General features: G+C 39.1%; 1 protein-coding gene across 2 annotated transcripts in view; it reads left to right on the forward strand.

Moving 5' to 3' along the window:
• The window catches only part of PTPRA (protein tyrosine phosphatase, receptor type, A), a 59,332-nt gene that overhangs the window by 15,360 nt on the left and 29,443 nt on the right, over positions 1-14,529 (forward strand). For both annotated transcript variants that reach the window (XM_006894193.1, XM_006894192.1), the window contains 2 exons: positions 10,018-10,108; positions 12,664-12,740. In XM_006894193.1, coding sequence (XP_006894255.1) covers positions 10,018-10,108; positions 12,664-12,740 — 168 coding nt within the window. The remainder of the gene's footprint in view (positions 1-10,017; positions 10,109-12,663; positions 12,741-14,529) is intronic.

A 14,529-nucleotide genomic window follows, 5' to 3' on the forward strand; every position in this document is an offset into this window, starting at 1 on the left:
TGCCCTACCTAGTTCAGTCCAACAGTCAGTCCACTGTCCAACCTAGCCCAGTGTTAGAACCTTTACCAGCTGACTGAGCTATTTATTGCAGAAGTTCAGTTAGCTCTAACCGTGACTAGAAATTAGGCCTTCAATAAAAATTAGTCTTTCTTTTTTTTTGTTTAGCATCCCAAATCTTTACCAGCAGCTCCTATAATTTTTGATGACCTAATTCGGTGAATTCCTGCCATTTTTTTTTCAGGTACTAGTTCTCTGTTTTCTATTTTCAAAATACACTTGGTTTGCCAGATTGTATAATGTTGCATCCTGATTATCCACAAGCAATAAGAACTGAAGTGGGAGTAAGTTCTTGTGAAAGCAAGAAGGACTTAAGAGGTGACTCTGTCCAAGTTTTCTGTTTCCTTTTGGCATCATTTTAGTTATCTTGCTCCAACTCCTGTGTTTCATAGAAGCAAGCAAGAAGTATATTAATTCATTTAAATAATAATTTCATTCCTTGCTGTCAGTGTTTCTAGTCTCCTTTGAATTGGAACTTCCTACCATTTTCCCACCAGTTAACACACATGCCAAGGAATCACACTCAACACCTGCATGGCATTACTGTGAGCCATCAGTAGCTTGTCTTTCCCACTTGGGAATGAACTCTAGACTATCCCTTTCCCTCCGCTGAAACACAGTGATCAGGTTCACAGTACCTACTTTGCCCCATAAGAGTCTCAGTCTCAGTTCACTTTCTGATATTGCTTAGTTAGTTATTTAAGGTTATTTACTTAAAAGCAGGTCACCCTGATTACATTAAGCACAAAGGACAGCTGTTTATTGGGGGAAGGTGGCAGAATTGAAGAATGATTTGGACTCAAGCAGGCATTTTCCTGGGACCCACCAGGAAGCTACTCTGGGGTGATTCTGCTTTTTTCCCCCGGTTTCAAAATCTCAAGAAAGGTGTTACAATTGTCCCAGTGTAGGTCAGGTGTGACTGTTTGGATCTGTCAGCCTGGTCAGGGAAGAGGAAAATTAACACATAGAGCAAACTTACAGTTTTGACTATTGTCATAGGATGAGGGAGCTCTGGTGGCTTGGAGTTAAGGAGTTGCACTGCCAACCCAAAGACATGCTATTCCAATCCCCCAGCTGCTTCATGTGAGAAAGTTGGGCAATCTCCAGTCATGCAATTTACAGCATCTGAGAGTCAACAACCCTGAGCAGGTTCCCACTCAGTGGAACACACAACATAATAGGCTAATATTTTTATAAACTTAGATTGAAGAAAACCTTCCTGAGGAAAACACAAGATTTAGAAGCAAAAACGGTAAAGATTGAAAGATATTAAATATGTTATTGTTGTATGCCTTCGAGTCAAAACCGACCCATAACTGACTCTCTGCTAGATTTTCAGAGGCAGTTAATCTCCTGGGAGGAGATTGCCCATCCTTCTCCCCCCTAAGCAGCTGGTGGCCTTGAGCCACATGTTTTCATTATTTTAGACCTACCAGATTTTAAAAATTTGAAAGCTGGTACAAAGTGTGAGTAAAGGCATGACTAACAGGTGCTCTGATACACAGGTGGTGGGGTTTTAAGGTGGTGTGGCATTGGGTGGAAGATTCAGCACTTTCTCTCATGACCCACAATAAAACAGGGTTTTGATCTGTTACTCATAGGGTTGCCAAGAGCTGGAGTCAGCTCAGTGGCATCTAATCACAACATCAGAATTGAAAAGGATATACCACAGCTTCTCTATTCATTCATTTGTTGATGGGCACTTGGATTGTTTCCATCTCTTTGCTGTTGTAAACAATGCAGCAATAAACATGGATGTAAAACATGTTTAGGAGAGGATGGTTTCGATCCATCAACCTCTGGGTTATGGCCCAGCACGCTTCCACTGAACCACTCTGCTTGACAACGGAATGCTATGCAGCACTGAAAAACAAGGAACTCATGAAATATTCTATAAAAAGGGTGACCCTGGAGGACGACATTATGCTGAGTGAAATATCTCAGTCACAAAAGGACAAATACTGCATAATGCCACTGTTATAAAACGGGACTGACATAAGGGTTAGGAGGAATCTAAAAAAAGAGGGGATAAATAATGTACAGAGCACTGAAACAGATGAGGGAAAGAACTGTTAAAAAAGAATATGTGATTAGGTATTATTTGCATGACAACAGAATAAGCTGCAGAGTACAGTGGACTGGAGTGGTGGTGGGGAATTGTACAACAATGAAAGAATTTTTTTTTCCAAAGAGAAAGGTGAACTGGTTGGGTGGGCAGGGAGGAAAATGTGCAAAAATAAATTAATGGAAATCAAAGTTGTCTATAAACTTTCATTAAAATTTCAGTAGAAAAATTAAAAAGTCAGACTCTATAAAAAAAGGGCTTTAAAAGGAACTCGGTTTGGTGCTGTAGTAAGGCATTTGTCTGCTAACCAAAAGAACGCTAGCTAGTTGAAGCCCACCAGGTGCTGGGGGAGAGAAAAGGCAAAGGTTTCCAAGGTTGGGCAGTTCTTTCCTACCAGTGGGTTGATAGATTGCAAGATTTAAAAGAAACCGTGTGGTATATTTGTTAAACTCTTGACTAAACCTTAATGATCTAGTCTCAAAAGTTTAAATGCAAAAATTTATTGACACTGATTTGATTGCAACTCATAGTAACCCCACAGAACGGAGCAGAACTGCTCCACAGGATTTTCAGAGCTATAAATCTGTACAGAAGCAGAAAGCAGAACAGCAGGTGAATACGAACCACCCACTTCCCAGTTAGCAGCAAAATGCTTAACTACTGCAGCATCAGGGCAATGATCCATAAAGATTGTAGTTGATGTTGTTGTTATGTACCAGAGTTGGAACTGACCCATATCTGACCCTCCAGTGGTTTACTGCACGGAAGGAAATTGCCCATCCTTTTCCCATGGAACAGCTGATGGCCTCGAACCATGTGCCTTTGGGATTGCAGCACAGGTTCTTGCCACGAGGCCACAAGAGCTAGGAAATAAAAGACAAATACCTAATAGTAGGATGGCAGAATGATCTAGACTGTCCTTAAAATTAATGTACTAACATTAAGAGATCATCAGGTTATACTGTTAGGTTAGAAAATGCATTGCAAAGGAATAGACATAATATAATCCCTTTTTGTTTGTGTGTATGTGCGTAGTGATCGTCAGGTTATACTGTTAGGTTAGAAAATGCATTGCAAAGGAATAGACATAATATAATCCCTTTTTGTTTGTGTGTATGTGCGTAGTGTTGGGTTTTTTTAAATCTGAAAGAATATTTAGAACTATTAACAGTAATTACATATCTCTATTAGGTAAAATAAGAAATGAGAGGGAATTTCTGCTTGGTATCTAATTATTTTCACTTATTTTATAATAAACATATTCCTTCTGTAACTTTTAACAATTAGCTTTTTAATATGATAGATAAAGTTAATGGACCTTTCTGTATATGCCTTAGTAGATGTATAAATCTAGAATAAAGGAGTTTATGCCACAGTTTGGCCTGTGCCAAGAGTCTTGTGGTCAGGTCTTCTGAAAAGGAACAACAGTCAACAAATGGAAGGTTGTTCCAGAGAGAAACTAGACCATGAGAGTGAACAGCTGAAGGAACAGTAGGCATAGAACATGACAGCTGCTTTCAGATATTTGACAGACTGAAAGGAGAGTGTGTATCATTGCTATGAATCCAAATCATGTTTAGAAGTTCCACTCAATGGCTTTCATCTCAGAGTAACAAAACTTTTTTATTTACAAGCATTTGTCTTGAGGAAAGCTTTGAATTTATCTTAAAGAAAAGCTACTTACTGAAATACCCGAGGCATGCTAAAAATAAAGATATATATTAAATAAAATAAAACTTGGCTTGGTCCTAAGGAGAATGAGATAGGAACATGCATTATGGGATGTGACCCCTTAGGACCACACCTCTTCAATTTAAAGATGGTTGAGTTTTGGTTTTGGTTTTGGTTTTTTTTTAGATGGTTGAGTTTTCATTTACAGGTTAAGGAAGCATATTGGTGTACTCTGGAGGGACTGATTCGGTGCAGCATCTGAGTTGAAGGAGGGGTAGAATAGCTTTTGCATTGGTGGGCTATCTCTAAATAAGTAAGTCAAAGCCACAGATCCCTGGCAGTTAGCAGGAACTATGGCAAGGACTTTGGAATCCTACTGGCAAAGGATCGGTGTTCAAGCCCTCTTAGATGCACTGATGACTCCAGCTGATATCTGGGTTAACACTAGTCTGTACATGAAAATTACAAAATGAACTGTATACCTAGGTATTGGATCTTTCTAAGTATTGCTGTTCCAGAGTGAGCTTCCTGGGAAAGTAGTCAATTCTCCATCATAGGTGACCGTATGGTGAGAGTATTTGAAAGAGGACTTAAAAGTGGAATACTGTACTGCTGGAGATCCTAGGCAGCTCAGTGAGGCAAGAAAAGAAATGAAAGATACAAGGATTGCAAAGGAAGACAACTAATTAGTATTATTCATAGAGGAGGATATTCTCAGAGAAATGCAGAGTCATCAGGTTAATTATTAGAACTAGCAAATATTTTTAGGAAAGGTTGCCAAGATACAAAAAGAATATAAAATGATGAGCCACAAACAGAAAAATCCAGTGATAATTTTTTAAGATGCCATTTAGTGCATATGAATAAATTTACATTATTTAAAAAATCTTTGGAGAACGTTCTTTTAAAATGTTTGACGATAACAAAGATAAACAGTCTAAATGAGGAGATAGGATCATTGGAGTAGAAGGCTCAATATTATAAAGATGTCAGTGCTCCCAAATTGATGTATAGATTCAATGCAATTCCAATAAAAATCCCAACAGGTTTTTTGTGGAACTTGACAAGCTGATTCTAAAATATATATGGAGCAGAAAAGATCCAAGAATAGCCAGGACATTCCCGAAGAAGAAGAACAAGGTGAGGAGACCTGCCTTACCAGATACAGAGTTATTCTCAGATTTTAACAGTTGAGACAGTTTTCCGTGAACTGGAGTAGGCAGATTGACTAGTGGAATAAGAACCCAGAATAGAGAATAGAGGAACCAGAACGTGAATGACGGAAATGCTGTTGCAGCTGTTTAGTGGGCAAAAGGATGGTCTTTACAGTAAGGAGAGCAGGGCAACTGAGTAACCTTAGGGAAATAAAATAACACAACAGCAATGAAATCTCATACCAAATGCAAAAGCCATTCATTCCTAGGTGGTGTAAAAACTGAAATGAACAAGTAAAACATAGTCAGTGTAGGGAAATAGTATTAATGATCTTAGAGTAGAGAGGTTTTCTTAAGACTTTTTGATAAATTTTCATAAATCAACAGGTTGATCAGTTTGACCAAATTAAAATGAAAACTTTCTGCTCATAAATAAACATCGTAAAGAAAGTAAAAGGGTAAGCCCAAATTTGATACTTAGGCAAAAGAAAAGACCCATTGGCTGGTACACTGTGGAAACATAATGAACCTCATTAATAATCAGAGGAATGGGAACATTTACTGTAGTTGTTGGTAGGTGTCATCGAATCAACTAGAACTCAGTGACTCTGTGAAAGACAGATCTGAACCTAGCCCTGTCCTGCACCACCCTCACAGTTCCTGATACATGTTCTTAACAGTTGGCAACTTAAAGCTTAAGTGTAAGTACAGTTAAAGACTGACAATAGCAGATATTAGCAAAGATACTTAACAGCTCAAGAAATTTATGTTGGCTGCTACTGGAAGTATCAGTTGGTACTGACTATTTAACAATTTGGCCTTACCTGGTAAGTTTATTGAGGATAAACATTCCCAAAACTTTTGACTCTGAGCACAAAAAATCACATTAACAAATTAGTATCCAAGTCAGGATGTTAGCTGAGTCTGAGAGACAACAATGAAACAGTTGACTGCTAACTGAAAGATTGGTGGTTTGAATCCACCCCATAGCTTTGTTGAGAGAGCAGTCTGGCCATCTGCTCCAGGAAGGATCACAGCCTAGAAAACTCCGCAGCCCATTCCACTCTGTCACATGAGGGCGCTCGGAGTAAAAATTTACTCTTTTACCTAACATGAATTAGATAGATTTGTTTTTTTAAATCTCATAATGAGTTGAGTGGACTGGGTGAGGGGGACGAATTGTATAACAATGAAAGAATTTTTTACTTTTCAAAGAGAAAAGTGAACTGGGGGGAGGTGTGGGCAAGGAGGAAAGTGTGCAACAATGAACGAATGGAAATTCAAAGTCTTTATAAACTTTCATTAAAATTAATTTTAAGGGAGCTCTGGTGGCCTAGTGGCAAGAAGCTGCACTGCAATCCCAGAGGTATGTAGTTCAAATCCACCAGATGCTCTGCTGGAGAAGGAGGGACAATCTCCTCCTGGACCAGTCAAATCCAATTTAATGGTACACACACAAACAAAAATAATTTTTTTTTAAAAAAAAAGGAAAAATCTCATAATGAAGCACTACAAAATAAATTAACAATTACCACTGTATATAGCAATTTGGATTAATCTTTCTTTGATAAGAGGCAAGTGTGGAGGAAAAAACAAAAAAGAATAGACTTAGCGATAACACTGTATTGTCTGTGGATCCATATGAAGTATGTGGAATAGAAATGAAGCAGGGAAACGAGAAACCCCAATTTCTAAGTTTACCTAAGAGAGAACAGGGACAGCATATGATGAAGAGGAGCCCCGAGAGAATTTCTCAGTTAAGCTGAGTGGTGATGGACAGTTTTTTAAATGAGCTTTACAAATAGAACTTTTAAAAATTATGACTATTTGAAAGAAAATAGCATTTAGAGAGAGAAATACTCTGGTGAAAGTGATGTGTAATGTATTGAACTACTAACTAAAAAAGGTAGACTGTTTTAATCAACCAGCCACTCAGTGGGAGAAAGATGGACAGTGTCCTGGTAAGATTTACAGCCTCGGAAACTCAGGGGAGAGTTCGGGGAGTCCCAGCCTGCTCCACACTAGTGGGCAGAGGAGGCTTTTTTGTTGACTTGCTTCAGCAAGGGGTGAGATGGTCTTTAATGCCACCTAGTGTTTGTAGAGAGCTTAGCAGCATATAGCCTTCTGGTTCTGCTACTTCCTAGCTCTGTGAAGTATGTTTTCAGAATCTAAAAGAACTGACAGCATAGGGTTCCCCCTTCATCCTATTGGTCCAGGCTCCTCATTCTGAGCCTTCTTTTCTAGTGCTGACAAGTCCTGCCCTTTTCATACCCTCTTAGCAAACAGTGGTGCCTGTTTCTTTGTGCCCTTTTGGAGCCTGAAGTACCTGGAAACTTAGTTTTGCTCTGTTGTGACTGAAGGACCTAGGGATGCTCATTGGACTTGAAGATGATGATCATTGTCATGCCTGACCTTTCCTAGTGTTGAGGACTTAAAGAGTGCTTCTTGCCACTACTTCAGGTCAACATTATTCTAAGCAGGAAATACACAGAAAAAGTAATGCTACTGAATAGTCAGGAGGGCTTAAAAAACCTAGCAGCTCATCCTGCCCCACTCAGGGGAGGAAATCAAGCTTGTGTGGAAGAAGAAAAGGCAAGCTGTGGATAAACTCCAGTCTAAAATATGATCTCTATTCTGTGTGTCAGAGTCAAGCCCAGGAAACTTTTCTCCTCCTTACTTGTTGACAGCATAGGGTTTGAGGGAATTGTTTCTCTTAGAACACAACATGTAGAAGAATCCAAGAGGAATTTTTTCCTCTGAAAGGAAAATCTCTAGTGGGTGAGGCTGAGGGCCATGAGACCTTGCCAGCCTTTCTTCTTGTAGGATCTTTCACTGTGATTTCTCCTGTCACCCTCAGGATGATTACCAGGAAATATATTTGCTCCCTTCTTAAAGTTCTTGCTTCCATTTTGACAATTGGTTTCGTTTGGGCTGACATTGCCTTTATTTAATCATACACACATGTTGAGTTCATGATAACCCTTCTGAGTTTCCAAAGCTGTAAATCTTAGTGGGAAAAGACTTCATCTTCCTCTGCAGAGCCACTAGTGGATTCAAACTGCTGACCTCTCAGCTCACAGCCTAACATTTAACCCGTATACCACCAAGTCCATATTTTTCTATACATATACATATGAAAGATGTGTGTTACACATGGATGTATATGTAAAATCAGTGTGCATGTTTGCAAAATTAAGACCGTGAACCTAACAAATCTTTCATTCCTATCTTTTCTTTTTCTAATCCACCTTCCCTTCTGTCTTCCAATTCTGCAGTTTTAACTCCAGAATAGATCTCAGAAATACATCAATTTCCATTGCTGCCACCATCATCTTTCATGGTTCTATTCTTCCCTCTCTTTAGTCCATTTTCCACCTACAGCTAGAGTGATCTCTTAAACATGTAAATTGAATCTCACTTAGAAAAGTTGGATCTTACTTAGAAAAATGTTGATAATTTCCTCATGCACTTAACAATAAAATAGAATTCAAACTCCCTGTTCAAGGACTAACATGGAAATGTGTTGGCCTGACCTTGTCAATCTCATCTACTCCCACTTCTTCCTCTATGCCGCTAGCTGTGCTTTCTATACCATAAATTCTTTCTAGTTCTTCAGTTCCCCACATAAGCCAAGCCTTCTGCTGTCAGTTCAGTGCAGATACTGTTCTCTGTGTCTTATTTCTTGTTTTCCACACTTATCCTTCCTCATACAGACGTACCATTAATCTGAGTTTGGCCTCTTCAATCTTCTTCTTTTCATTGTAATTACCATGGAATGTCATTGAGCTCTGGTGGCCTACTGGTAAGAAACTGCACTGAAATTCCAAAGACACAAAGTTCGAATCCACCAGCTGCTCTGCAGGAGACGTATGAGCATTCTCCTCCCATGTAATTTTCTACCTCTGAAAACTTGCTGGAGTTATGAGTCAGTTCCAAGAAAAGCAACCTGTTGTTTTCTGTGTATTTGTTTTATTAACATCTAAATTCCCTCACAAATTCTTAATTGTCCACGAGGACAGAAACTGTACTTCATTGCCACTGTTTTCACTGGACTGAGCCCTAATACCTAAGTATACAGTGTATATTTGGTGAAAGAATGAATGAAAGGTAATACTTGAATCATAATTAACTGTTCCCATGCTTTAACACATTGCCGCACACTTAAATTGACAACTGTGCTTAGAAACACATTTTTTTGCCATCATTTGTGGCAACATGTTAAAAATCATAAAACATACTTGCAAATCAAAGATTATCTACATTGGAATTTAGAACATTCCTTTTCTTTTCCTTCTTAGTTTTGAATGTACAGAACATGTAAGAGGATGATAGTTCAAAAAATATTCTTCTTTCTACTCCCATAAAAAAATAATTTATGAAATGTTAATACTGTATCAGACAGGAGATTATCCCGTTAACTCTTCGTGTGACACATATTCTTATCCCAGTTTTGTAGATGAAGAAACTTGTGCCTGAAGAGTTAAGCGGTTTGCATAAATTCACAAAGCCCAGACTGTTAGACTTCAGACTGTGTATGCTTCCTGTATGCCTCCTACTCCTAGCTATTTTAAATTTGCTCCAGAACTGCTATAGATTCCATACCACTTCACCCAAGTTCTCCACATGCTACCTGCTGCATCTGTGCGTGTCGCTTCCCTCTCCCGCCAGCCCTTTATGACTTGCCCTCTTCCCAGCCCTGGAAAGTCAGCTGACATCCAGAATTCTGTGCGCATCTCATGAGACATACCTCATCCTTGCAGAGTGGTTTATGCAGAGATAAATGACCATATCATGTTCCAGACCCTGGCTACATAGTAAAACATGCCTGCCTGAGTAGCAGGAAGGGCGTCTTCCCTCTGGGAATATTTTATGATAAAGTCTGTAGTGTTTGTCAGGCTTTTTAGGGGACAGGTGCATTCCCTGTGTTAGACTGCACATGTTTACCTGGGCCCATATTCTTCCCCTACAAAAAGATAGAAATTGCTGTCAAGTCCTAGTTTATTGTGGAAATCTGTATATCTTTTATGGATACCTGTTAATAATTCCTCTAATTTCTCTTTAACTTTCCAGGCGCTTCCTGCTTGTCCTATTCAGGCTACTTGTGAGGCTGCCTCCAAGGAAGAAAACAAGGAAAAAAATCGATATGTAAACATCTTGCCTTGTGAGTATTTGTAGAATTTTTCTAATGTAGCCTGATACTTTCATATGTATATATACACACACACACACACACACACACACACACGGATTTTTGAAGCTGTGTCTCACATACTTTGGGCATGTTGCCAGGAGGCACCAGTCTTTAGAAAAGGACATCATGCTTGAAAGGGTGGAGGGACAGTGCAGAAAAGGAAGACCCTGGATGAGATGGATTGACATGGAGTAATACTGGAGTAATGGAAGCAGGTGTGTCAGAGACAGTGAGACTGGCTCAGGATTCAGGGTTCAGAGCGAGTCTCAGGTGACTCGATGCCACTTAACAACAACGACTACATGTGTAGATAGATTTCCTAAGGATGGAGAGAATATGGTCATTGGTCACAGGTAAGTTGATAATAAGAGTGGGCGAAACCTTTGGGCTAAAAACTGTCTTGTTCCCAGAGATACCCCAGATGACTAAACACAGAGTTGTTTGGGGTAGTTGTCAACATTCTTCTTAGCAGGGTTCAAGTTTCCAGGAGACCAGTGAAAGCTCTTTGACTAGGACCAGACTTGAGTTGGATTTACTTATCAATAACCTACTGGGCATTTTTCTAGGTCAGTGGTCTCCAGAAAAGTTTATATCAGTGGGATGTGAGAGAAAATACTGAACTTTTCTTTCTTTTTTTAAAAAATTTATTTTAATCAAAGTTTCCAGAGACTTTGGATTTCCATTCATTCATAGCTGCACACTTTCCTCCCTGCCCAACCCTCCCCTCCCGCCCCCATCACTTTTGTCTTGGGAAAAAAATTCTTTGTTATACCTTCCCTCCCCAACCCCAGTTGACTCCACTATGCAGTTTTCATTCTAGACTCTTGTCATGACAGTAATACCTTATCCTTTATTCCTCCTAAACAGTTCTCTCCCTCATCTGTTTCAATGCAGTATACATTATTTATGCCCTCTTAGATTCCCCCCAACTCAGATGTCAGACCTGCTTTACAACAGTGTCCTTATGCAGTATTTGTCCTTTTGTGACTGGGATACTTCACTCAGCATAATGTCCTCCAAGGTCACCTATTTTGTATACTATTTCGTGAGTTCCTTGTTTTTCAGTGCAGAACAGTATTGCATCGTGTGAATATACCACAGCTTCTCTATCCATTCATTTGTTGATGGGCACTTGGGTTGTTTCCAACTCTTTGCTACTGTGAACAAAATTACGATAAACATGGGTTAACATATATCTGCTTGGGTGTCAGTTATGGTCTCTTTGGGGTATATCCCCAGTACTGGAATTACTGGGTCAAATGGTATTTCTATTTCCACCTTTTTGAGAAAGCACCACACCGCCTTCCACAGTGGTTGCACCATTTTACACTCCCACCAACAGTGAATAAGGATTACAGTTTCTCCACAACCTCGCCAGCATTTGTTGCTTGTTGTTCTGTTAAATTTTGCTATTCTTACTGGGGTGAGATGATATCTCACAGTTGTATTGTGAACTTTTCTTATAATATTTTTTAATCTTTTAATGATGTCTGGAGTATTTATGGTTTATAATTTATCATTTATATATCTCAGAGGTATCCGGTCAGAATTTTTTGTTAATGTGGTATAGGACCAAAAAAAGACCACCATAGGAGACATTTACTGAGGCCTCTTTTTAAAAAATCTGATGTAATTGTTTATAGAGCACATTAGTCTTTCTATCCAACATTTATTTATATTATGTTTCATGGCATTGAGTATAGGCACCATATTATAATAGTGCTCTTCCAGCTTCCTCCCTGTATTTTCCATTTGTCTTTCTTTTCTATGCCTCCCTACCTTCTGAACTTTATCCCTGAGCAAAATGATTTATTAATTCTAAGGAGTGCACTCCCCCCCTAGGATTATTGATCTCCTTAGAGGCCACAGGTTGAGTCACAGAGTGATTTTAATTCCAGGTTTACAGGGTGACTAAAGATCTCTCAGTCCCACCAGCCTGTCTCTACCTAGCTCTTCTTTTTTGTATGTTTTGATTTGTTTTCTGCTTTTCTGCTTGTCTTTTTTGTGTGTACATTCACGTGTGGCTTTTTTATTACTTTTAAAAATATAATTAATATACTGTACACATTGCTCAATGATATTTTGGGAGCTCTGGTGGCTTAGTGGCAAGAAGCTGCGCTGCAATCCTGAAGGCATGTGGTTTGAGGCCACCAGCTGCTCCACAGGAGAAGGGTAGGCATTCTCCTCTCATGCGATTAACTGCCTCTGAAAATCCAATGGAGGGTCAGCTGTGGTCCTACTCCACAGTACACAGCAAAAATACTTGCACATTGCAGAATGGGTTTTTTTATGTGTGTTTATAAAGAATATCTACTATAAACAAAAGAACTTATTTTTGTTTTTAGAAACTGCATAATATTCCCTATTGTAGGTATATCTTATTTTATTTATCTAGCCACCTAACTCTGGTAGAGGTGTTTTCAAGTTCTTGCTGTTATAAATATTGTTGCATTGTCACTGTATATACCTGGCCTGGTTGCAGAAGGAAATAATATTTTGTTGAAATATTAATTGTTGTTTTCTAGATGATCACTCTAGAGTACACCTGACACCAGTTGAAGGGGTTCCAGATTCTGATTACATCAATGCTTCATTCATCAATGTAAGAAATGAGATTTTCTCAGTATTTCCTTGAATAACTGTTGGCAGCCATCTGCTAGTTCCTCACACTTGCAGATTAGGAGATGTTTGTCATTTCCATTTTCAGCAGAGAAAGAAAATAGTGTTAGAGACGAACTGATATAATCAGAAAAGATGATCAAAGAATGGTGCTCAAGAGAAAGAAAGGACACAATTGGAATGAAAAAGAAAGAAAGGTGGAAGAACAGCAGGGCAAAGCAAAAAATCCAGGCTATCAGATGGACTTCAGAAATTCAGCAGTCAAACCTGCTCAGTGGAGTGGGTTTGCTGAAGTTACTGTGTGTGCTTAGTAATGATAGTTACATGTTTATAATTGGAACGAAAGAACTCTGAAATGGTTGTGGTAGATTGAGAAAACAGAGGATGTCTACTAATAAGCTAAGACGTCCAAAATTTATGTGAAGATTTGTGATAGAGAGGTTGAAAGGAACTGGTTGACTTTAATCTTACGTGAAAGAAGGCAGTAATCCCACCAGTTAGTGTGCTTCTAAGGTGCATGTAAGAGAATCTGAAGTAAAAGATCCTGAGACAGAAGCACTTCCTCGTCTCGTATACAGGTGTACATTGGAGATACCTGCAGATTTGCTTCTAGACCACCACAAAAAAGGGAATATGGCAATAAAGAAAGCCACTCAAACATTTTTGTTTTCCTAGTGCATGTAAACACAGGAATAGGATGGGCAGTCTCCTTTCATACAATTAAATGGCCTCTGAAAACTCTCTGGATTGTCAGCTAAGAGTTCTCAGTTGAGAGTACACAACAACAGTCCATGCAAATGTTATGTTTGTACTCTACTGTAGCCTAGTAAGTGTGTCATTGCATGAAAAGCTAAAATAGGAGAATTACCAAGATGAGCACAGTGTTGTTAGGGAAAAAGTAAGTGGCATCAGTAGACTTGCCTAATGCAGGATTGCTAAAAACCTTCACATTATAATTTTTTTAAAAGCCAAAATAACAAAGCAAACTAAAGTGAAGCACAATATGACAAGATCTACCTATAATCAGAAGGCAGATTTAGACCTTTTTCAGAATTGGCTAATTCCATAGCTTCCTTCAGTGACAGCTTTAAGAACCCAGGTGCTGAAGGAGGGTAAGGAGTGGAATGTGTGGTTAATTGCCTCCACAAACAACTGCTTCCTTTTCCTTGGGACCAGAAGTGGATGTGCCAGCTGCCATTACTGAGTATTTTGACCCTTGAGCTCTGGTGGCCTACTGGCAAGAAGCTGTGCTGCAATCCCAAAGGCACACAATTCGAATCCACCAGATGCTCCGCTGGAGAAGGAGGGGCAGTCTCCTGTGCCAGTTGGATCCGACTCGATGGTACATAACAAGGGGGGGAAAAATTAAAATGAAAAGGTGGCAAATGCAGAATAGCATTTCAGATTCTCATGGACTCTAAACTTTTTGCAGCCACAGAAGGTAGATAAAGCCCCGAAATTTCAGCATTGAAGTAGTCTTTAAATGTTAAACCAAAGATTTGCCCTGAAATCGTGTTAAAATTGAACAGTAGCTAAGCTTGACCATTTAACCTCCTTGCTTTTAGGAACTGCCTGTACTGAGTCAAAATGACAATAGATATTTGAAAAATTAGGAAAGAAACTTAGAGGGCAGCGAGTTTGTCTTAATGTGGGAGAGACGTTCCAGAAAGGAAAAATGAGAGTAGTTGTATGAAGAATATCATCAATGTCACAAAATCGTCATGTAGAAACTGATGGTTTGGTGCATGCTTTGTTGTATGTATTTTCAGCAA

This window comes from Elephantulus edwardii, unplaced genomic scaffold (genome assembly GCF_000299155.1).
Source record: "Elephantulus edwardii isolate Elephantulus edwardi_28Jun2011 unplaced genomic scaffold, EleEdw1.0 scaffold00138, whole genome shotgun sequence".
Taxonomy (NCBI): domain Eukaryota; kingdom Metazoa; phylum Chordata; class Mammalia; order Macroscelidea; family Macroscelididae; genus Elephantulus; species Elephantulus edwardii.